At 37.4% G+C, this 23,170-nt stretch overlaps 1 protein-coding gene across 1 annotated transcript in view; it reads right to left on the bottom strand.

Annotated features, from left to right (window-relative positions):
* Nucleotides 1-4,131: 4,131 nt before the first annotated feature.
* The window catches only part of APCDD1 (APC down-regulated 1), a 29,101-nt gene continuing 10,062 nt past the window's right edge, over nucleotides 4,132-23,170 (bottom strand). The window contains exons 3-5 of the mRNA XM_081950136.1: nucleotides 21,962-22,493; nucleotides 8,697-9,018; nucleotides 4,132-5,135 (exon numbers count right to left, since the gene is read on the bottom strand). Coding sequence (XP_081806262.1) covers nucleotides 4,684-5,135; nucleotides 8,697-9,018; nucleotides 21,962-22,493 — 1,306 coding nt within the window. The 3' untranslated portion in view covers nucleotides 4,132-4,683. The remainder of the gene's footprint in view (nucleotides 5,136-8,696; nucleotides 9,019-21,961; nucleotides 22,494-23,170) is intronic.

Below are 23,170 nucleotides of genomic sequence, written 5' to 3'. Positions count from 1 at the left end.
GTGCCATTTCCCAAATATCAGCATATAAACCTTGGTATTCAGTGAGAATGTTCTGAGATTGAGCTGCTGCCTTGATGATCTTGAGTATTTGAGTGCTCTTTTTATGACATCTGTTTCCCTAAACTAGAAAGGATCCCTGGGGAGATATGTTCTTGTGGGCACCACCATTTATCAGTCATTCTGAAAGTGGTTTACATGGAAGCTACCAAAATAAAAATTATAGAGGTAATATATGAGATTATCTAAAGTTATCTCCTTGTGAAGATTTCTGTTTTGCTTGTTTCTCTATTATTGTGACTTTGTTAAACATAATTAAACTACTTGAGTTGATAAAAACTTAGTTTGCAGGATTAGATTTATTCTGTTAGCTTGGGTCTGGGCTTCTTGAATAAGAAGACACCTGTCTTGAGCTTGCCTTTATTCAGAAAAACTTCAAGATTAAACATTCTTCAACTCAAAAGTAGAAATAGATCAAATGAGGATTACAGGATGATGAGTGACAAATGGATTGAGGCATGTGGTTTGAGCTTTTAGTGCCATTCTTCTCATCTTTGTGTTCTTAATGCTAATGGGACCTATACATTATTGGGGAAAGAAACAAAACAGAAATTGTTTACTTTATTATAATGTACAGAATTGTACATTATATGTTCAACAATTTCAATGTTCGTAAATCTTTCCAAATCTTACATTGCATTTCTCTAAATACAGAAAAATACTCTAGTTTGCCTGTTGCCATTTTCATTTTAACTGTTTTTAAAATCACTACAGATTTGTCTGCAGGAATGCAATCAAAGTTCTGCTTTTTTATGTGTACCACATTAAAAAAAAACAGTTGTGATGGCTTTCTCTTGGCAATCTAGATGTTAGTGATAGTTTTATTTAGTATATGACTAGACTTGTTTACATCATTTTATTCCACATTTTCTTATTCCACAATTTTATCACGGTGTTTGGCTGTCTTCCCGACTGGTAAATAAAGGACTAATGTTGTCAGTTGCGAAGTCGTGTCTAACCCATCGTGACCCCATGGACAGCATTCCTCCAGGCCTTCCTGTCCTCTCCATCTAGAGTCCATTTAAGCTCACACTTACTGTTGCGGCAACTCCATCCCGCCACCTCATTCTCTGTCGTCCCCTTCTTTTGCCCTCAGTCTTTCCCACTATTGGGCTCTTCTCCAGTGAGTCCCTTCTCATTAGGTGGCCAAAGTATTCAGGATCTGGCCTTCTAAAGAGCAGTCAGGGTTGGTCTCTAGGACTGACGTTTGATCATCTTGCAGTCCAAGGGATTCACAGGAGTCTTCTCCAGCACTAAGACTGCAGAGTCTTCTTAACAAATGACTAATATTGCTAGATAAATATAATAACTATGAAATCTATCCATCTTTTGGAGGCAAGATGATACCACTAGATGGCAATATTTTAGTTCTTGTTGGAAGCACTGTAACATGTTTGTGTAGCTTTGGTTTCTAGCACAGGCTTGTGCTAATAGTTGTTTTACATAAATCATCTGTGTTCATTAAAAAACAATCTTACACCATATTCTTTTTTAAATCCATTACAGAATAGCCAGTATGCACAACAGTAGATTAATGAATATAAAATTTGGATTTGCAACTTTTGCAAAACATAAAAAAATTCTAAGCTGGAAATATTAAATGGTAGATGAAGATTTTATATATCCTCTCAGAGTATAAGAACAAAACAAAAATTTTGAATGTTAGCTGCAATATCATGCCAAGTTATTTGTGCGCATTCTCTGCTATTTTAAAAGTTAAGATAATTGGATAGAAATAATTTCAGCTGTGAATAAGATAAAACTAATTTCTACCAGAATTATTTTGTCAGTGTGTCAAACTCCCAGCGTCACGGCAGCGTCACGTGATGTATTGGGAGTTCCCCCTCTTCACTAAACCGGTTGTGGGCATGGCCAGTATGTGACGCATCTGATTCGCGAGCCAGGAATTTGACAGCCCTGCTTTATGTGCACCATTTTATCTATGTGAATTTGCTAATTCGTACTAGAATGTATTTAATGTTCACTATAGCATGTCATTTTTTTGTAAAACAGCAAAATGTTTCATCTTGCAATCTAACAGAACTTTTTTCATAGACTTGCACCCTTTAAGAGGTTTTGTAACCATGGCTCCTAAGGAATGTTGGGAGTTTCAATCTCAACACATCTGGATAGCAAATAAGAGACAGCTATAGTTCACAAAAACATTTTCTGTGTAGAGGAATGTTATTCTTCTAGTAATTAGTTTCATGTATTTAGGGTATTAACGTGCTCAAGTTTCCCAAGCACTTTAAATTAAAAAATGAACAGGGATAAAATATTAGGAAAAAGTGTATCTTACAATTCCTGGGCACGTATGTAAATAAAAAGCCAGTTTACAATCTAATCCCAAAAAGTGGAACCATGCTTGAATCCATGCAATTGCAGCCTGCTAATCCCATAGTCCAACACTCTTTAAGTGCAGAGGATTGCTGTATTGGTTTTAATACAGGTGTGGTTTTGCACACATGTAAGCCCATTTGCCTGTCAACATCAGAAAACAGCTAATTGCATGCAGTGTTCATTATTTAAATGAATGCCTTTAATATAAATGAATTATCTTTTCTTTCTGGAAATTAATATGTGGCCAGTGTATCAATGGAATATTTCAAATACTAATTTACTTTTAAGAATGTCTTTCTGGTTTTCATACATCTTGTGAATGCTCATTTATGGGCTGTTTTTGTTTTTTGTTTCATTTTAATGGAAGCTTATAGTTTCATGATCTGCCCATTCCCTTTGGTTTTAGTATATTTTGTTTCTTTTCCATACAATTGGAAGGAAATTATTTAAACCAGCATTAATGTAAATTTCAGTAGCATACCCAGATACCAGGAGGAGATGAAAATTTCAGAGCTCAGTCCCTTTATTAGCATTAAACAATAGAATGCATTATATACTACATTATTTTAATGCAAGATTCAGTTGAAAGCCATGATATCGTCATGATCTTCCCTATTAAATATAAAAGTGGAAATTTGTCAATCAGCTCACTATGTAAATTGAAATTTTGGAGAGGAAATTGTGTCAATAAACATGCACATAAATCCTCAAATAGTATGTGGGAAGTACATGGAAGTGAATAAAGTATATACCATAGTACTGACTGGAAGTTCTAGCACATTTAAGTTTTCTGTTTCTGTTAAATTAAAAACTAAATTACTATCTTATCAGTTTAAAAACTCAAAAATAATGGGGTTAAATGCAACTGTCATTACTGCAGAATTATACATGTTTTCCAAAGTGAAGTAGGTAGGTGATATAATTTTAAAATCATCTTTAGAAATGTTTGAGAAACAATAAAGATCATGATGTACTATGTACTTTTGATTTTCTACATATATTGCTAGCTGTAAAGATTCAAAAATAATATTAACAAAAAGCAATCTTAATAGAATTGCTATTGAGCTTTGACGTAATACCAGGAAAAAAATAGGTAAGAATTTTCTTAATTTCATATTCAAATCTTTGCAATTCTTTCAATAATGCATTTTATTAAAAAGGGAATAAATTATAAGCTACTATGTTAAACATGACATATTAAAAAGTTTTTAATTTCAAAGGAAAAGCTTTACCTTAACTTTTTCTTGCATGTTTATTTCCAATTAGACTTCTAAAATTAAGGAAGTTACAAAATGGCTAAATCATAATCTATATACTGCACTCTTTTTTATAAGATATAAGAGAGTTATCTGTTATATTTTATGATATAATGGTGTTTAGTTTATCCATATGCTCTGTTTCATTACTATTTTAGTATTCTTAGTTTTAAAAGTTTCCTTGTAAAGAATGACATTTATTAGAATTAGCCCTGTTTTAATTAATTTCCCACTTTAATAAAATGAGATTCAAGGTACGTGCAATGAATATGACATTTCTTTCATGGAAATATATTTTAAAAATATTTTGGCTGTTAACCGAGAAGTCTTGTAACCTTTGCTCCCCCATTTTACATTATAATTTTAATTACAAGTTATTGGAAATCAGAAAATCATTAAATTATCATATATTGAGCAACAATATAAAACGTGTCATGTGTTATTCTGCATCATTGAATTTAATTTCACAAAATCTACATTTTCAATTTTTGAAGATTTTATATTTCTCATTCAGTTATTTTATTCTAAGCATTTCATATGTAAAATCTATAAAAGTATATTTAGATACATCCATGGTTTGAATTTTTTGTATATACATATGTACATTGTAGCTTAAGAAAGATGCAGTTTTCTAGTATTGGCACTATAAAAGTATAATATCTGATAATTAAATTCAGTGAAAAAAAATATTCTTTAATTCAATGGACTGCAACAGCAAAGCTGATGGATGAAAGTTTGCAGAATACGTTCGGGTTAGTTGTAACAGCTTTTAGCATGAAATAAAGAAACTGCAGTCTTAAAGTGCAATTACTATTGTGCAGTCATGTCAAACCGTAGATCAGACTGGATGAAGCTCAAAGAAATGAGTGCTGTTCATGATTCAAATACAGGAAAGCATGAGAAAATAATGAAAGTTCTTAGGCATTCAAGTGCATCAAGAAAATTATTATTCTTGTCTTAAAAATGCCCTTTGCCATTCTCATGGATCCCAATTCCTATATTGCCCTGATCTGAGAAATTTCAAAATGTTCTAGCTGAGAAGGTCCAAGTGAGGCACAATATAAATAGCCACTATTGTGGCTAGCATAAATACACAGGAATTACTTGCTGATGCTCCATTATTATACCACCCTAGAATGTTTTCTTCTAATGTTCCTTCTATTCTTGGGGCTGCTGATGTACACTGGATTAAGGGCATTTGGTAGGAGGTTGCTCTTTTTTCTGGTCTGTCTGGGCTGGATCCATCACTAGGCCTCTGGCCATTATATAGCAAGTATCTCCCCCTGGCATCCTGCTCCATTTTGAAGATTTCGTATTCTGTGTGAGGCAGACGGATTCCCAAAGCAATACATCCATTTGTATGAGTCACATCTTGCTGCACCCCAACTTGCCAGGATCCTTCTGCGCCACATTCATTTCCATTGAAAACATTCAGGAGAGAGGCTGTAGCTATATCCATGGGAGTAACTTTCATATGATTTACTGAAAAGAGAAGAAATTGCTCATTATATTTTGAAGTATAGCAATTAATAGTCCAGTCCTGAATTGATGCTATTTTGTGAACATCATCAAAATCCTTACATTTAAATTATAGTTTCCCTTTAAATTGTGCTTTTATACATTAAAATCAATGTAACTGTAATAGGCCTAAAGTTAATTTGCTTCAAAGGTATTCCAACTCTTGCTCACCTCCGGCATTCTATTTCCAAGATCCTTTCAAAAAGTCAACAACTATTCCACATTTTATTTCCTTTTAAGCAATTGGTTTTTAGATACCACTTTTTAAACTAGGAGATTACATTAGAATTCATGATTAACAGTTGTACCCTTTATCAATATGGCTAATATTTAAAGGTGCCTAAATTGCTGTCCATTACATCTTGCATAAGCATTCGTATGTACCAAGTTAAAATGATAAAAGCAAAGTACACAGATATTCACCACTATTGCAAATACGTTACTTGTAATTTTTAGGTATTAAGCAGAGTATTGAATAATATAACGATATTCACAATATATGCTCAGTCTTTAGAAATAGCCTTAAAATGATGCTTTGAAGGGAACTAAAATGTCATCTCTCCATCTTTATGTCTGGACATTATTGTTTGTTTCTCCTCTGTATTTCTTTCATTATTCTAGTCAGGGTAATGAATGCAGAAGCTTGACTAAGAACAAACAGTTGATCTGATTGATGGCAGTGCTTCCACAACAGGACAATTCCAACCATGTAGAAAAGTGTATTATTGCCCTTCCTGAATAACTGCTGAAAAACTGATGCAGTGGGGACAGAATGCATTTCATGCAGGTAAAGATAGCATTCCTTTTAGCTCCATCTTCATTATGTCCCTCAAAGTATTTTCACATTGTAGCTACTGAGTGTATGCGTGAAAAATATGCTGTGGAGAAAAATCAAAAAATGCTCCAAAGAATTAGTTTCTGTTTGTGACAGTACTGGATTAGTACTCTAGTTTCTAAGATGCAAACAAATGGCATAACTGTGTTTGCATTATTAATCATGAAAATCACAGTTGCCTACTGATCTGTGAATATTAAATGATGTCCCTGAAACACTCTAGTAATTTTGTTGTAGCTGTGCTCTGCTGAATCCAGATGTTCCCAGAGGTCATTATCTTACATCCGATATGTGTGGATATTGTGAAGCCAGAAAAGCAATGAGCTGGCAGTTTTGAATGGGTTTTATTCATGAACAAGTATTTCAACAATGCACTTTTTAGGATTGTAGCATGCACAGTTTACAAATACATAATTGCGTTGCTTAATACCGCCAAGGTTTTGTGAATGTCCTCTCTAAGTAGATTGCACACCTGAAACTTTCTTATGGGGGTTACATTTGATTTAAATGGAGGGAGCTGATTGAAATATATAAATAGATAAGCTTTTAGGAGAAATTGTTACAAGAATATTTTATGGGGGAAATGCAGGTTATTTCTTGCAAAATTAGATCAAGAACAAAGCCTTATGGCTTCTTTTATTAGGACAAAATAGCACCAGGAAAAAAGATTATTTCAAAAATGAGATAAATGTAATTTGCAGTTTGATTTGTAACAATTGTGCATATGAAATGCAGAAATCCTATAATTTCATCTCACTTGCTGGCAAGAAGAGCAAGGTGAAATAAATTTATTTTCCTTCTGCCATTACTTACAAATAATCAGTATGTAGACATTAATGTATTCATATGGTGTAATTCTACTTTTTTTAAAAACAGAAATGTAATTCAACAAATTCATTACCTTTCACAATTTTAGAATTAACCATAAAATGCATGTACCCTGTAGAATATATCTACTCATTAGTCAATATATTTACAATTTTTGACTTATTTTTGGATCAGTTAAGATCAAGTGATTTACTCATTTGTAAAACAACACAAATGTTTCTAAATGTATTCAACAAACTACCATAACTCAGGGTTTGCACATAACTATGCCATTTAAAAAAAGAAAATGCTCCATTTGAACAATTGATTTCTTGGTACGATAATTGAAGATAACTTTTTTTGTTTCTTAATGTTCTTGGCCAGTCAAACGTATAAACTGGTATCTAGGGAAATATTGTGGAGAGCGAATAATGGAAAACTTCAACTAAATTTCTTTTAAAAATTGTAACCAAATGGGAAGTAAGCATCAGATAGAATGGCAGCCATTATCCTCTTTTGAGCATTCATCTAGCATAGTTTCCCGAGTAAAGATAATGTATAATACCACTGTTGTGGAAAAATAAACTTAATTTATATGAGCCAAGTTATTTTGATTCTGAGAAGAATGACTAAATGTAATTTAAATTATTTTAGTTTTGTCTTAGAACTGAACTGAATAGTCTCCCTCAAAAGAATTCTCAAGCAGACAGACATTGCTTCCATTTCAATTCTGATGTCAGCATCATATATAAAACTAAAATGCCAACAAAACATTCTTTGCCATTACCAATACAGATGTAATTTCATTTTTAAAGTTTAGTTTTATGGCAATAATCTCAGTCAGCCCTTGTGACCAGTTAACTGACCATTTAGCAAGGGAGGCTATTCTATAATTAACTTGCAAAAGGTACATTTTAAATTTTGTCATGTCACTTGATTTTAAAAAAAGACAAAGTAAAGGCTGTTAATCGGCTCTGTAGAGTGAGTGTTATAATGTGTTTGCCTGGCCCAAAGCCAACATATCAACCAATATGGTGGGGGAACAAAGGGAAGAGGACTTTCAAGTGCATGCTTAAGCTTTAGACAGCACCTGCTGGAAATGCCTGAAGTCAATTTTGCCTTTCTCAGAATTGTATGGCTGCCCTGGAAAAGGATATTTTACCTGTACACAGTCTGAAATCAAGGAGCTAAACTTTGCTCAACCAAACTAAGAGCTGTATTAAACTCTTACGCAGACGCATGAAAGTTACTTCCAAATATCTATTATGCCAGCCTTCTCTAATTCAGTGCCCTTCAAATATATTGGGCTTACAGTTCTGCCTGAAAACTCTTAACACAATGTTTCTCAGCCTCAGCCACTTTAGGATATATTCCAGAATTCCCCAACCAACAGAAAAACACAGTTTTAGCAGGTATAAACACAATAAAGCTGAAGGCAGGAGATTGGGAAAACAGCCTTAAACCAGTATTTCCTTCCTACTTATCTCCTCCTTACCTAGAAGATGCATGCTCTTGCTATCTGTTCTCTTTAATAATGTGCATATTTTAATTTTCCTTGATTAACTGCCTTTACTTGCCCACCCTCCAAGACTGTTAACTAAATTACAATAATACAAATGGGCAAACAGAAGCAGTGTAACCTGATATTTTTTGACCTAAAACAAGAGAAAAACAAAAACCACTGGTGTAAGTATAATTTTATTGTCATTGTACTTAAATACAACAAAATTGGTTGTACTAAGCCCCTTATCAGGTTTAAAATTATTACCCACAACCAAGCGGAAGAAACACATGCCTCAAATTCCATCTCTTTCAGTAACTTTATTACATCACTATCTCACCCAGAATGAAAGAATCTAAACCTGAAGAGAATAGAATCTTACCTTTAAAGACAAATTCTGTTCCTCCCATCACTTTGGTTGAATGTACTCCCCTGCTGTAACGGCCTTTTGCATAAATAGTGAAGGTGGGATGCTTGCATATTGGATCAGAGTAATGATAGTAGTGACCTTCCCAGGTATTATTGTTGTCATGGAAAACGAAATGTCTAGTAAGAAAGAGCACTTCAGGACGTACTTCACAGCGCTGGCTCACCCATTCCCCATGTAATCCAATAGTCAAATCCGCCTTTGGAGGCAAAATTGGAGGATGATGTTCATCTGATCGATAGATGATCCTACACGCTATACATGAATGGTCGTGGTTCTGAAAGTTTAAAAAAAATGGCCACTTAAAAAAATGTATGAAATACAATTCATTTCATAATGCTCATAAACTTTACATATCATATGGGTCATGTGCTTAAATGTGGCTAGAATCTAAAATGTGACAAAACTAGAGTTCCCTGCTTAAGAGATCATGGTGCTTGAAAACTTTCATGCTAAGAAATAAATCTTCAAATGTTTTGTTTTTTTTTTAAAAAAATGTTGAGCCTTCACAAGCCTTAGTATTTTACGTTAATAATGGTAAAAGTAAACATTTTGATCTTTCTTACAACTTATGCAAGAGATGTATTTTTTTCCTTATGGTGGTCTATAAGGAACAAAGTTAAGTCATCTAATTCCTTGATAAATGTATTTTAGCATAGGACAGGTTAGGAAAATGACCCTTACAAAAAACAGGTTTTTTTGCTTGCCAAAATACTGTATCTCAATTCAAGAAAACTTTGTTTAAAGAACCACTAAATTTTCAAAAAAGAAAAACAAAGCATATATTAGGTAATAAAATTGATTTATGTGAAACCGCTGAATTTCTGCATTTGAAACTGTACTGTGCTATGTTAAGGATGTGGAATCTGGAAATGCATGAGACAAACTGAAATCTATAAGCAAATTTATTAAGCAAAATTGATATTCTACAACAAAAATCAAAACGTTTCACTTGATTTATATAATTCTTAATTACAAGTCATTAATCCTGTTTTATGCATCTGCATTTTCCCATTTCACAGATGCAAAATATTGTGTTTTACACGTGGAACCATTTCAGGAGAATGATCTTCCTTTTTCTATACTTAATCATCTCCAAATGCAAAGTATTAGTTTCCTCTATTTAATATGGATTATAAAATGAAATACTATGTTAAATCCCAAATCTTACTCAAAGCCACTTCTCCATAACATACATTCTTACCAGACTACTAACTTGAAAATGATAAATAAACTACTAAATGAAAGTAGTATCAGAAACAAAATAAGGAATTAATATTTTGATGAGAAGAAAAAAGGGAGAATTACTGTATTTTGTAACTGAAGCATACAATCTGAAATTATAATACAGTATGTGAATCCTTTTCATAAAGACAAAGGCTTAAAAAATGCAATTTAGCTTTAAGTAGTTGGAAGAAAAGTAAATTCTTTTTTATTCCTGTCTCCTTTCGCTCCTTGCTTATTCTGTCTCCTTTCAATGATGAGAAATTAAAATACAGTTCAAGAACTGTAGTTTAATCGATTTTTTTTGAAGTATCTGTTGAGACCAGCACTTTAAATAAAAAATACACATGCAATTTGCTTTTTTCATAACTTTCTGAATGTGCTTAGGTAGCTTTTTAATTCTAGATGATATTATACTGATTAATAATAATAAATTCCTTGCTCAGATTTAGTGACACTAAAATAAAGTGTTTCAGGAATTATTTTTCCTGTCCTTTTATCTACATCCCAGCATGCTTCAATAAAAATGTCCAGATGATCTGATGCGTATCAGATTTTATCCAATAACCTGTGTCAAGCTATTCCAGTTCTAGTTTGTTGATTAGGAACTAATTTGATTAAAAAGTTAAAAGAGTTATGAATAGATAATAGAACTAAGAGAATGGTTTATTTGCTTTAAAATAAGTACTTAGTTGTGAATCTTGAAGCTCATAAAATGTTGAGTTACAAATATTGAAGGAAAAAGACATGCCAAGTCAGAATTATTCTGTATTTTATATTGTATCAATATAAATATCTATCTTACCCACTTGATTATTTAATAGTAAACATAATGCCAGGTATGTTTGTTAATACAAATCTCCATACCTAATAAATGTTTCAAATGAGAAAACAATTGAAAGGCAACATTTGACTTACTTCAGCTGCTTTGTCCTGAACAGTTTATTTTTCGTCTCTAAAACATTATTTCTGAGAAGTAACAAAATATGTTGTTGCAATATTCTTGCTTTGGGACTCAATTTGTGCGCTCCCTATATCTTTAGGCTGCAGGGGACCTGGATGTCGAAGAAAAAACTGAAACTGAATTCAAATGAGGCAAAATCTACTATTACTGATTCTATAAGCTGAAGTTTGAAATTTTGAAGATGACCTTGACTCTTTACGCTAAGAATCAAGTTCTTTGACTGGTGTTCCACCTAAATTTGACACTGACACTTACCTAAATAGCATTTTTTTGGTTAACTTGAGCTGATAAACCATAGACAGTAACTTTAATATTGGATTACTGCAGTTTACTCATTTGAGTGTCCAGAAACTGAAATTGGTCCAGAAAGTAACAATGCTATAAGTGCTATATTAGTCCTTTACTGAAGTAGCTGAACTGGTTACTAATCCCTTGTCCATTTCAAATTGCTGAGCAAACTGTGCAAAGACAAACATGAGAAAGACTTATTACTTTCATAGAGTCAACTCTACACTTTAGGGTTCTTCTTTACAACACATTAATGTGCTTCCCTACCATGCTTCAGACTGAATGTTGATATAAGTGCTGCTCCCACAGCCTATTTTTATCATGTCTCACAAGCACAGCCACTGAGGGTTGCTGACTTCATAAAGTGTAAATTAGGACAGGTTTAGAATAGTAACTGAATTCCCTGAAATTCTTTCTCTTCCATTCTGTTTCACCTACCAGTGAAGAAAACTAATGGCTCAATCCTAATTAAATGGCAGAAAGGAAGATGTTCAGGCCGCCAGTTTTATTAATCTAGATTTAATATTTATTTATTTATGAATATCTTGAGATATCAATATCCTGGAAGATATGGGAGATCAAGAGATAAGTATACCTTTCACAGTGGTGAAATGCACATTTTTTTACTACCGGTTCTGTGGGCATGGTTTGGTGGGCCTGGCAGGGGAAGGATTGGCAGTTGATCTTATCTGAACTGCTATTTTCAGAGTTGGGACAGGAGGCTCCAGTAGAGGTATTAACACGCCCAATTGGCCATGAGACTGGGATGAAGTTGAAGCCACGCCTCTGTGCTCCACCCTTGACTTCCAGTTTCATCGACTCCCCCAAGACTTGAAAACAAGGCACGAAGGAGAACTCCCTCCACAGCAGCTAGACTAACTAACCTAGGGTGGGAACTGGAGCCTCCCGTCCCAACTCCGAAAATAGCAGTTCAGGTAAGACCAACTGCCATTTTCCGGAGCAAGGGACAGGAGGCTCCAGTAGAGGACCTACCAAAACTAAGTCCCATGGGCAGATCTGCAAAGACTGCTCTAGCACCCTATGCCCCAACGCCGCATCAGCTGATGCGAACGCATCTAACCTGTAATGCTGAATAAATGGCGATGGTGAAGCCCACGTTGCCACTCTGCAAATGTCGTCTACCGGAGCCTGGGAGGCCCAAGCTGCCGAGGTGGTAGCGCTCCTCATCGAATGTGCCATAATACCAGCCGGCATAGACAACTTCTGGGACTCGTACGCCAGGGCAATGGCCAAGCGGATCCACCGACTAATGATGGAAGACGTAACTCTCTTACCCAGCGAAAAAGGTTGGAAGGATAAGAATAGTGCCTCCGACCTCTGGAAGGAGGCTGTCCACTTCAAAAATATATGCAAGGCCCATCGGACATCCAACCAGTGCCACTGTTGTTCACATTCCCTAACCGGATTCAGACAAAAATCCAGAAGTACAACCTCCTGGGAATGATGGAAAATAGAATTTACTTTCAGCATAAAACCCGGATCTAACCTCAACAACCCTGTTGCTGTGGAACACGCACAAATCCTCCCTGGAGGAAAGTGCCCCAACTCTGACACTCCTCTAACCGAAGTGATAGCCACTAAAAACACCACTTTAAGAGTTAGGAGTTTCAGGCTAACTGCCCTCAACAGCTCAAAGGGTTCAGCCATGAGAGCCCGCAACACAGTAGGGAGAATCTATGTGGGGAACCTATGGACCACTGGAGGGTGCAATTTGGAGATCTCCCAAAGAAACCTCTTAACAATGGGTAATTGGGTGAGGGAAACGGAGTTCTCGCCTTGGAGAACTGTAGCAAGGACACCAAGCTGCCTACGCACGGTGCCCAGGGAAAGCCCCTTATCCAGCCCATCTTGGACAGTCCATGACCTGTGGAACAGAGGCCTGGCACCAGGCCACGAAGGAAGCCCAGGTGCATAGATTCTTGTGGTGGATTGTCTGCGTGAGGCTTCTATGGTCCTAATCACGGGTAATGACAGGTGAGCCTCTCTCAGTTGCTCCCGCTCAATCTCCACACAGCTAGTTGCAGCCAGCTAGTTGCAGCCAGCTAGTGGTTCCGGGTGAACTAGCCTCCCCTGGTGCAGCTCTACCACCCCTTACAGAATCTGCCATGGAGGCTGGACCGACAGGGTCACGAGATCTGCAAACCAGGCCCTCCATGGCCAATGTGGTGCCACTAGGAACAGCTCTGCCTGCTCCCTCACTAGCTTCTGAACGACCCTGGGAATGATGGAGAGGGGAGGAGAAGCCTGTCTGGCCACCTTGTGCGAAGTGCGTCGATCCCCTCCATTCCCCGAGTCGGGAACCAAGAAAAGAACCGGGGAAGCTGTGCGTTGGCCGGATTGGCGAAGAGCTCCACTACCGGTCGCCTGAACCTCTGGCAGATGATCTGAAACAGCTCTGAGGAGAGGCTCCACTCTCCGTTGTCCACCGTCTCTCGACTTAACCAGTCGGCCTGATGGTTGTCAACCCCCGTGATGTGCTCCGCCCGGATCGACCGCAGGTGTCTCATCCCCTCAGTGTGCAGTGCCTTGGAATGTGTGCCACCCTGCCGGTTGAGGTGGGCCTTGGCCGCCACATTGTCAGTGAGAACCAGGATGTGACGGCCTTCAACGGAGATCCGAAAGTGTCGCAGCGCTGGATGTATTGCCCAGAGCTCCAACCAGTTGATATTGTGTCAGATCTCCTGCCATGACCACCGACTCTGTGCCAACTGAGACCCCAGGGTCGCTCCCCAGCTGAACAGACTGGTGTCCGTGGTTAGGACGAGGCACTCCGGGACCCTGAAGTCACAACCCTGGAACAAGGCTGGAGACAGCCACCGCTTGAGAGAGATCAGTACCTGAGGGGTGGCCTCGACCTTGGCCAGCCAGTTGGCTCTCTGGAACGGTAGAAGTCGCCACTGCAAGGTCCTGGCGTGCAACCGCACCCACGGCACTACCTCGATGCAGGATATGAGCTTCCCCAACAAGCTGGAGAGAAGGGCTATGGCAACATAAAGGTCCCTGCGGACCTGCTTAATCATTTCAACCAAACTGGACCTGTGGTCCGGGGAGATGAAAACCTTTCCTGAACAGGAATCTATAATGGAATATCCTAGTGAATGGGGAGAGAGAACTCTTTTCAAAAACAGAGTTTTTGAACAGAAAAACCTAATCGTTGTAGAGTGTCTATAACCTGCAAAAAGTCTGCCCTCGTCTGACTCGGGGATGTCATCCAGGTAGTAATGTAGCCTAATGGGAAATGCCCTTAGGTACGCCGCCACTACCGCCAGCACCTTGGTGAAGGACCTCGGTGCAGAAGACAACCCAAATGGCAGGGCTCTATTGGTAATGGCGCTCCAGGTAGGAGAACTGCAGGAAGCGCCTAGGATCCGGGGATATGGAGATAAGCCTCCGTAATATCTATAGATGCCATGTAATCCCCCTCCCGAACATCTGCCAAAATGGACTTAAGGAAGGCCATCTTGAATTTGCGGTAGACCAAATATTGGTTCAACAGCTTCAAGTCGAGGATAGCTCTCCAGCCCCCTGAAGACTTGGGCACAAGGAACAGGTTCAGATAGAACCCTCAAGGAACTGGTTCCACTGCAGTGATGTCAAACAGATGCTTAATAGCCTGACACATCAACCTGAGTTTCTCTATTCGTTAGGCCAGGGGAAAAGAACAAAAGAAATTTGGGGGAAGGGAAACGAAGACCATGAGTGACTGTGCTGATCACCCAGGCATCCGAGAACATTTCCGGCCAGGCCTCAGAGAAGAGAGCCAGGCGACCACCAATGGGTGGGGTCGGGCCCGACCTATTTGCCCGGCGGTAAGGGCGACCACCTCCCCCTCAAAAGGGTCAATTACTCTGATGTTGGAAGTGAGATCTGTCCCTATTGTAACTGCGCTCAGGCTGCCTCTCTGACCTGGGGAAAGAGTACCCGCTCTGCTGAGCTTCCTGTTCCTGGGATCAGTATGCGGGCTTGTGGTAGAACGGAGTAGACTTTTGCTCTGCCTTCTTCGCCAAGGTGGGCAGGACTTTTTTCTTATTCTTGTCCTCCACGAGGAGCAGGTCAAGGGTGCCCCTGAAGAGGGAGCCACCCATGTAGTCAGCAAACGCCAGCTGTCACTTTGACTTGTTATCCGTCTGCCACCCCTGGGGCCAAAGAAGATGACAAGAGGCAACGGATGACGCCATAGCCCTGGAAGCAAACTTCATGGCATTCAACGTGGCATCAGCCGAGAACTGCGCCACCGCCACTAGCTTGTTTAGGTCCTGGTGCAGCCGTACATCTTCAGGGGGGATGCGTTCCTGGATCATCTCCATCCACAAGATAGCCATGCGGTTGAAGAACGAAGCCGATGCTGCTGCCTTGATGGCCCAGGAGGCAGATTGGAACGTCTTCCTCAGCGTCATCTCCGCCTTCCTGTCATCCACTTTAAGGTTGTCAGCCACATTATTGGCCACTGGAGAAGCAGGAGATGCCAAAGCAAACACCGGTGGGTCCACAGTGGGTAGCTGTGAGGCCTGGGAAAAATCTGGCTCAATATTGTATTATATTGTATTAATTATATTATATTATATTATATTATATTTATTATATTATTATATTATATTATATTAATTATATTATATTATATTATATTATATTATATTATATTATATTATATTATATTATATTATATTATATTATATTATATTATATTATATTATTATATTATATTATATTATATTTATTATATTATATTTATTATATTATATTTATTATATTTATTATATTATTATATTATATTATATTTATTATATTATTATATTATATTATATTATATTATATTATTATATCTATCATTACTGCCAGGGTTTGGGAAAGCAGTGAGCTTCTCCCATTGTTTCTTCACCATCTCCAGGAAGAGCTGAGGAGCAGAGATCTCCTCCTTAACAGCCTCGGGTTCAGAAAAGACCGGGCCCCAAGGTTTCTTCGCTGCAGCCCGCTCTACAGCTCCATCCTTAACCCCATCCTTCTCTCCTTCCTTACTCCCCTCTGCGTCTTCTACCTGTGTAGTAGCACGCTCCTTGCGCAAAAGAGATCGGAATAAATCTAGGGGGAAAAGGCCAGTGAAGGCTGGAGGTTCCGGTGTGTCATCCTCCTCATACTCAGATAGGTCAGGGTCTCTTTGGGCCTTATCCCCTGTTCCGAAAATGGCCGCCGCAGCAGCAACCAAGCTCTCCAGCCCCCAGCAGTTTAAACTAATCTCCCTGGTGGCCAGTAATAGGAGCCACGCAGAAATACTTACTGGCAAGAGGAGGGAGTTTCTTTTCCAGAGGCTGCAGAGACAAGGAGGTACCAGTAGAGGTTATTAATCAGGAGAAAAATTATTTTTGTCTCGTTTTTTGGCTGGACTGAGATGAAACTGGATGTCAAGGGTGGAGCACAGAGGCATGACTTCAGCTTCATCCCAGTCTTGTGGCCAACTGGGCATGTTAATACCTCTGCTGGAGCCTCCTGTCCCGCGCTCCGGAAAAATTGCAAAATCTCCATTCCCTCCCCACTCGGGTGCCAGCCAGAGGTGGTATTTGCTAGTTCTCCGAACTACTCAAAATTTCCTTTACCGGTTCTCCAGAACCTGCTGAAAATTACCCCTGACCTTTCAGTGGGAATACGTGTAGACCCTCAAACTTTGCTCTCCATTTTCAAAAGTAAAACAGATGACTTGCCTTTACGTTGGGCTGCTGGTTGTGAGTCACCAATATGGGATACAGAACCAGAAAGGTCAGGAATGACTCAAATTAAATACATCTAAAGTATCTACAGTGAACCATTTGCCAATCCTGGAAAGAAACATCAGAAACCCACAGGGAAACGTTCCTTATTGACAAGGCATCTCTAACATTTACTAACCAATAGAAAATAATACAAGATGAATAGTACACAAAGTTTATTTAAAGTAACTCAATATTGATTGATAGATGCGGGAAGCATGCCCTGTTCAGAGTGTGGTGTCCACCTCTTTTAAAGAGACAATGATCAAGCTGTTCCTGAAGAAATAAAACCTGGACCCAGTGGATGAAAACTGTTGCATACTAGTGGTCAATACTCCCTTGCTAGCAAGGTGTTTGTGAGGGTGGTAACTGATCAGTTACAAATTCTCTTGGTGAAAATGATGTTTAGATTCCTTTCAAACTGATTTCAGCATTAGTTATCAAAAAGAAATTGCTTTGGTCACCCTGTGGAATGATCTGTTGTCAGGAAAAAGACAGAAATAGCAATGATCTTGGTTCTCCTCAACCTCTCAATGTCCTGAAAATATTGAACATAGCTTCTTGCTGGCCAGACCATCTGAATTGGAGGTGAAGGCCCTGTACCATGGTAGTTCTGTTTCAATGACAATTTCCATAACAATGTGCTGAGGGATTACTGTTCTGCTTTTTGGCAATTTGGCTATGGAATCCCTCAAGTTTAAAATCTTCTAAACTCTCTTCTTTGTTATAAATAGGATTATATTTATGTTTTACAATTTAACAACAGATCATCAAGCAAAGTTTGCTAGGCAGATTCTCTACAACTGATTCTCTTCAGAGAAAGGTGTTGTTTGTTTGCTTTAGTGCAAAAAGTTGATTTAATGTCTCTCTTTTCCAATTCCAGAAGCAACTAAGATGAGAGATTTTAAATATAGTCCAGTATCTGATTTTCATCAGTGTTGCTGGGTAATTAGAAAAAGAAATTCAAGACAGAAGGGTAATAATTATGCATGTTTTATAAGTCTTGTTTTATGCTTACCTCATAAACAATCAAAGTGCAATTGGTAAATATTTCTGTGAAGGTTATTTTATTTTATTTATTTTTTTACAAAAAGAGGTAAGAGAAAGTAGAATATGACACATTTCTATGAAAAAGTGTCATCTCTGCTTTCAAAATAATTACCTCCAGGAAGAATTATTTATATTTTTTTCATAAGATTATTCGTAAGAATATATTCATAACTGTACTGTTGGGGTAAAAAACAATCTGAAGGCAAGTTTCATATTTTAAAAAGGAGGACATGGGAAAAGTAACATATGCTCTTTGCAGTCACATGAATTCTTTCTTTAAACTGCAATTATACAAATAGATGTTCTACTTTTGTTTAAGTCTTATCACAGCATTCCCAATTTTCCCATTAGCTATGCTGGCAGAGCATTCTTGTAATTAAATGTCTGGAAGATGCTTTGTTGGGGAAAGCTGCCCAATAAGCCCCCGTCCCACCACGCGTATTAACTTAATTGCACAGTCTGACCCAAAGACTTTAGAGTCATATCTACACTTTTGCTTAAAATGGAACGTTACATCAAAGGGTTCTGGATCTGAACCAGACAGCCAGTTCCTCTGTTCTCTTATTGCATATTCATGAAAATAAAACAATTTGTAACACTGTATGCAATAAAATTATATAGTCTAAAATAATGCCATATGCTTCATTTAAATATGTACTGTTCAACTTTATTTCTACAAAACATTCAGAAAGATTAATACAGTTCAACCAAGAAATATTGTTTATAAATATTCTATAGGTTCATTCAATTGCATTTTATTCTAAAGGGTAGGCCAAACTAGTTATGATCATGACTAAACCATGATCATATTTTTATGATATGAAAATGTTTAAAGAATAAACTTGAAGTAACTCTGAAAGATTCTGCTGGAATTAACTGATGACAACTGTGATCTCAAATGTGGTTCCAATTGCTATGTACATTCCTTTGAGATGTTATCAGAAAAGATGTACAGCCTTATTGTGAAAGTTTAACAATATATTCCCATTTCTATGTATGTTTCTGTGAATAAGTTAGCTCATTGAGGTGCTGTATCTTCAGTTTTCATTACAGCTAAAATGTGTAAATATATTAATTTCTACTGCTGTATAACTCCAAGATAAGAAAAAATATTACTAGGAAAGGTGTCATAATAATAATAATTAAGGATAATTATAATTATTAGAGAAGCTTGTGGTAACAGCTTACTCAAAGGAAAAGTTAATCTTACATTGGTGTGTTCCACTGCATTGGACTCACATGATATATCACCAAATTATTCCATAATGCAAAAGTAAATCTCTACACCAGTGTTTCCCAATATTAGCAACTTTAATATATCTGGACTTCAACTCCCAGAATTCCCCATCCAGCTGGAAAGCCCAGACATTTTAGCATTTCTAAAGTTGAGAAACACGCTATACAATCTTAATCTCATGACAATGTAGCACTCTCTTTATACTTGTCAGCTCCACCCAAGTTCTCTTCTCACTCAAATGGGTATCAAAACAGGCAACTGGGTGGATCTCTTTATTCTAGCTGTAGTGTGGAAGGGCATTTCTCATGAAAGGTCCTTCTGATCCTCCTGATCAATAAGACGAACTGCCAGTATGCTGGAATGATCCTCAGGTTATTTTGAAGGACACATCTATCACCACTTGAGGAACTCTACTTTAAACTCTTGTCCCTGCTGTTGACTGCATCATTCTCTCCCCCCACTTCTGTTTTCTCAGGCATTTTCTTTCTTTCTTTCTTTCTTTCTTTCTTTCTTTCTTTCTTTCTTTCTTTCTTTCTTTCTTTCTTTTTTTTCTTTCTTTCTTTCTTTCTTTCAGTAAGTCTTCCTGATTAGCATTAACCTTTTGGGGGCTTTAATGATAACACACTTCATGCAAATATCAAAATCTATTGTGATATTGCACTATAATGTGGTGGGTGTTATGTATTGAATGTATAGTTGTGTTGACTGTGCTAAAATGAAACCAACCTTTAGATGACCCTAACTGTTAACTGTGCTAAAGTGAAACTAACCTTTAGATGACCTCAATTGTTTTGGACGGAAAATTAGAACGTTTATATTAGGGCGGGCTTTTTTTAGTTCTATGATTGGTTAAGGCCCTGTGGACCCTATAGTATAAATCACAGGCATTTGTCTGCAGTTCCTCAGTTCCATTTTTGAGTCAATAAATACTATTGCAGCAATGCTGATCTGGTTCTTGCCTACTAAAATCCACTATACAACACTGGATTACAGTGTTAATGAGAGAAAAAGGAAAAACTTGATAGCAAAGAGCAACTTGTCAAATGTGAATTGGTTGCTGGAGAGAGAAAATGCTATTAAATATTTTCAGCAATTGGTTCCATTGATGCTTATATTCTCCTCAGTCTTGGATGATACATTTCAACCAAAACTTGTAAGGCAAAAATTTTATCCTTTGATTCATATGATGATATGCTTATCCTGAATCTGTGTTATTCTATTCTGTTACAAACAGTTTCCCCTTTAATTTTCATTGCGACTTATGATGTTCTAAATCAGAGGTGATAAAAGTCATAAAAGGGCCATATTCTAAATGGATGCCATTTCCCCCCAATGAAATGATCGAGACCCAAAGATGTTTGAAGATTATATAAAGCAGAGGTGGGAACAATGGCCTCTTTGTGACTGGTGGACTTCAACTCCCAGATTTCCAGAGTTGAAATCCACAATTCATAAAGGGGCCATCCTTCCCCACTCCTGATATAAACAAATACTGCCCATTGAGGGGGATTGCTCATTTTCTGCTGTTTTATAACATTAATTCCTTTAAAAAGGAAGGCATTGGAGTTTCCATATTTTTTATAATTTTGAGGGAAGAGATACTATCAGCTGTGATGGCAGACTAATGTTTAATACAATTTAACAAACTTTGTCTGAGTTTGCTTCCCCCACTTTGCTTCTTCCTTTCGGGGGAGAGACGGGGTGGGCATATAAGCCATTCTAAATGTATTTTGGATAAAAGAGCAAGGGGAAAATTTTATAAAACAAACATAAAGTACATAAAAGGTGAAAAAAGTTAGGCCTTGAAAAAATCTTATGAAATGCACTTTGAAACGGCAAATATTGAAAAGCAGTGAACTATTATAAATTATTTGTTTCTTTTTCACAATCGTTATGAAAATCTATAGATAACAAGTTTGCCATTATCTTATTCCACTTTTCTCTTTCCTGTAGATATGAACTACTTCACTTTTAATAAAATATAAAATTAGAAATTTCCTTTCAGGTGGGTGGCTGAGTAACAGGCCACACAGTATATTTTTCAGGTTTTCAGAAATTTTTGCAATGTATTCTCTTGCAACTAGCAGACAGATTTTAAAGAGCAGAAACTTTTGAGAGTACGGATCAATGCTTCCTTGCCACCAAGGAAAATATTCTGCCAAGCAGCAATGTCTGCAGGATCTGCAGGACAAAAGCAATATTGTTGCATTCTGTCAGCAAGCTCCGTCACTATTGTACATGTATGTTACACTGCGCTGTACTTATTAGATGCAGGGCCTATGTCATGATACTGCTTTTATCATTTTGTACCTCACTAACTCCTCCAGATTCCACCTCTGTAAATATAATGAAAAAATGATATATTGCAATATTCTTTCCAAGTAAAATATTAAAAACATGAAACAGATTTGATCCTACAAGTCTGCATCCAAGGTACAAATTAAAAAGACATGAAAAAGTGGCAACATGAGTGATAAGCCAGCAAAGAGAATATAGCAGCTTGATTGTCAAATAGGAAGATTTAACAGGATAATAACGTCTAGAACCTGACAGACAAGATAAGCAACCCTGATAAGAAATACAAGTGGAAACAGACAAAGCCTGCATGGGATCTGGACTTAAGCTTTGGGCCAAGTAATTTTAAAAACACACGTCATTTACATGTCTTGGAAATACAAGTGAAATGTTCACATACCTTGGCATTTTGGAGTGGAGGTTGGTAACTGGATGGGCGATAATACATCCTTTGAGCAGGGTCGGTGTGGATGTCTCCAAGAAACAGTTCTTCTACTAAGTGATCTAAATTATGGTGAAGGTATTGTTTCTCTACTCGAATCAGCTGAAGTTCATGCATAGCAAAATTCAGTGCCTTTGTGCACTCATGGCCATTCTCTTCTCTCCATAAATCATAGCTCACATTCTGCTCCCAAGGTTTATCTCCTACTACAAATCCAGGACATGTGCGGTTCACCAACTGATTTAGTTTATCAGCTACTGCCTCATTGTGGCAGATGATCTGAATGTTATGCAATTGATAATCCGCTTCGGTCCCTCCTCGGATAATCCAGGATGCTTGACGAAGGCGGACTTTACCACGGATAACCAAGGTATAGATTGGGGTTGTACACCGATTGCTTCCATAGTAAAACTGATAAGCTTTAAATGTATTGTTATGGTAGAATCTGTAGGATCTTGTGATGAATTCTGGACCTGCTCTAACTTCACAACTATAGTCAAACAGGAAAAAAAACCTTTGTTAAAGTATGAAATTATAAAACTTATTGTCAAAACAGGTTCTGGAGTTAATACATCTCTAAGTAACAACCTATTCACAATATTTGTAATAATGATAATTGGAATACCTGAGCTTCAATGTTTCTATATGTAACTATTTGCTTTGATTTCTTAACAGAACACTTCAAATAAGAGCCTTTTATTTCTCTTCCTACTTGTTGCACTACACTTCGTTTTCCTATTTTACTTATTGTTTTTTCTCTTTATTATATATTAAGAATTCATGGTGTGCTGTATGGAGATAGTTTAATGGAATTTCTGTAAAGATGCTTCATACACATTCCTATAAAAAGACTGTACCCATCCACCAAATTTTAGATTGGTAGCATAAATGTATTCTAGATTAATCATGTAACATATGCTAACTAATATACCAGAGGTGAGTTCCTACCAGTTCGGAACGGTTCGGCCAAGTAGGTAGTAACTTGGCCTGCCATGCCCCGAACCAGTTCTATTGGCGGTGCCATAGGTGCCATCTTCTTTTTTGCTTCTGCCCAGAAGCATTTTTTTTTACTACTGTGCAAGTGCACGTAAAGCGCATCCCTGAGCGAACTGGCAGTAGCAGAAGTTGGAACCCTCCCCTGTAATATACTAAAGAAATACTTGTATC

This window comes from Natrix helvetica (genome assembly GCF_964273705.1).
Source record: "Natrix helvetica genome assembly, chromosome: 4".
Taxonomy (NCBI): domain Eukaryota; kingdom Metazoa; phylum Chordata; class Lepidosauria; order Squamata; family Natricidae; genus Natrix; species Natrix helvetica.
Note: the sequence above shows the minus strand (reverse complement) of the source record. Positions and strands in the feature narration are given on the sequence as shown.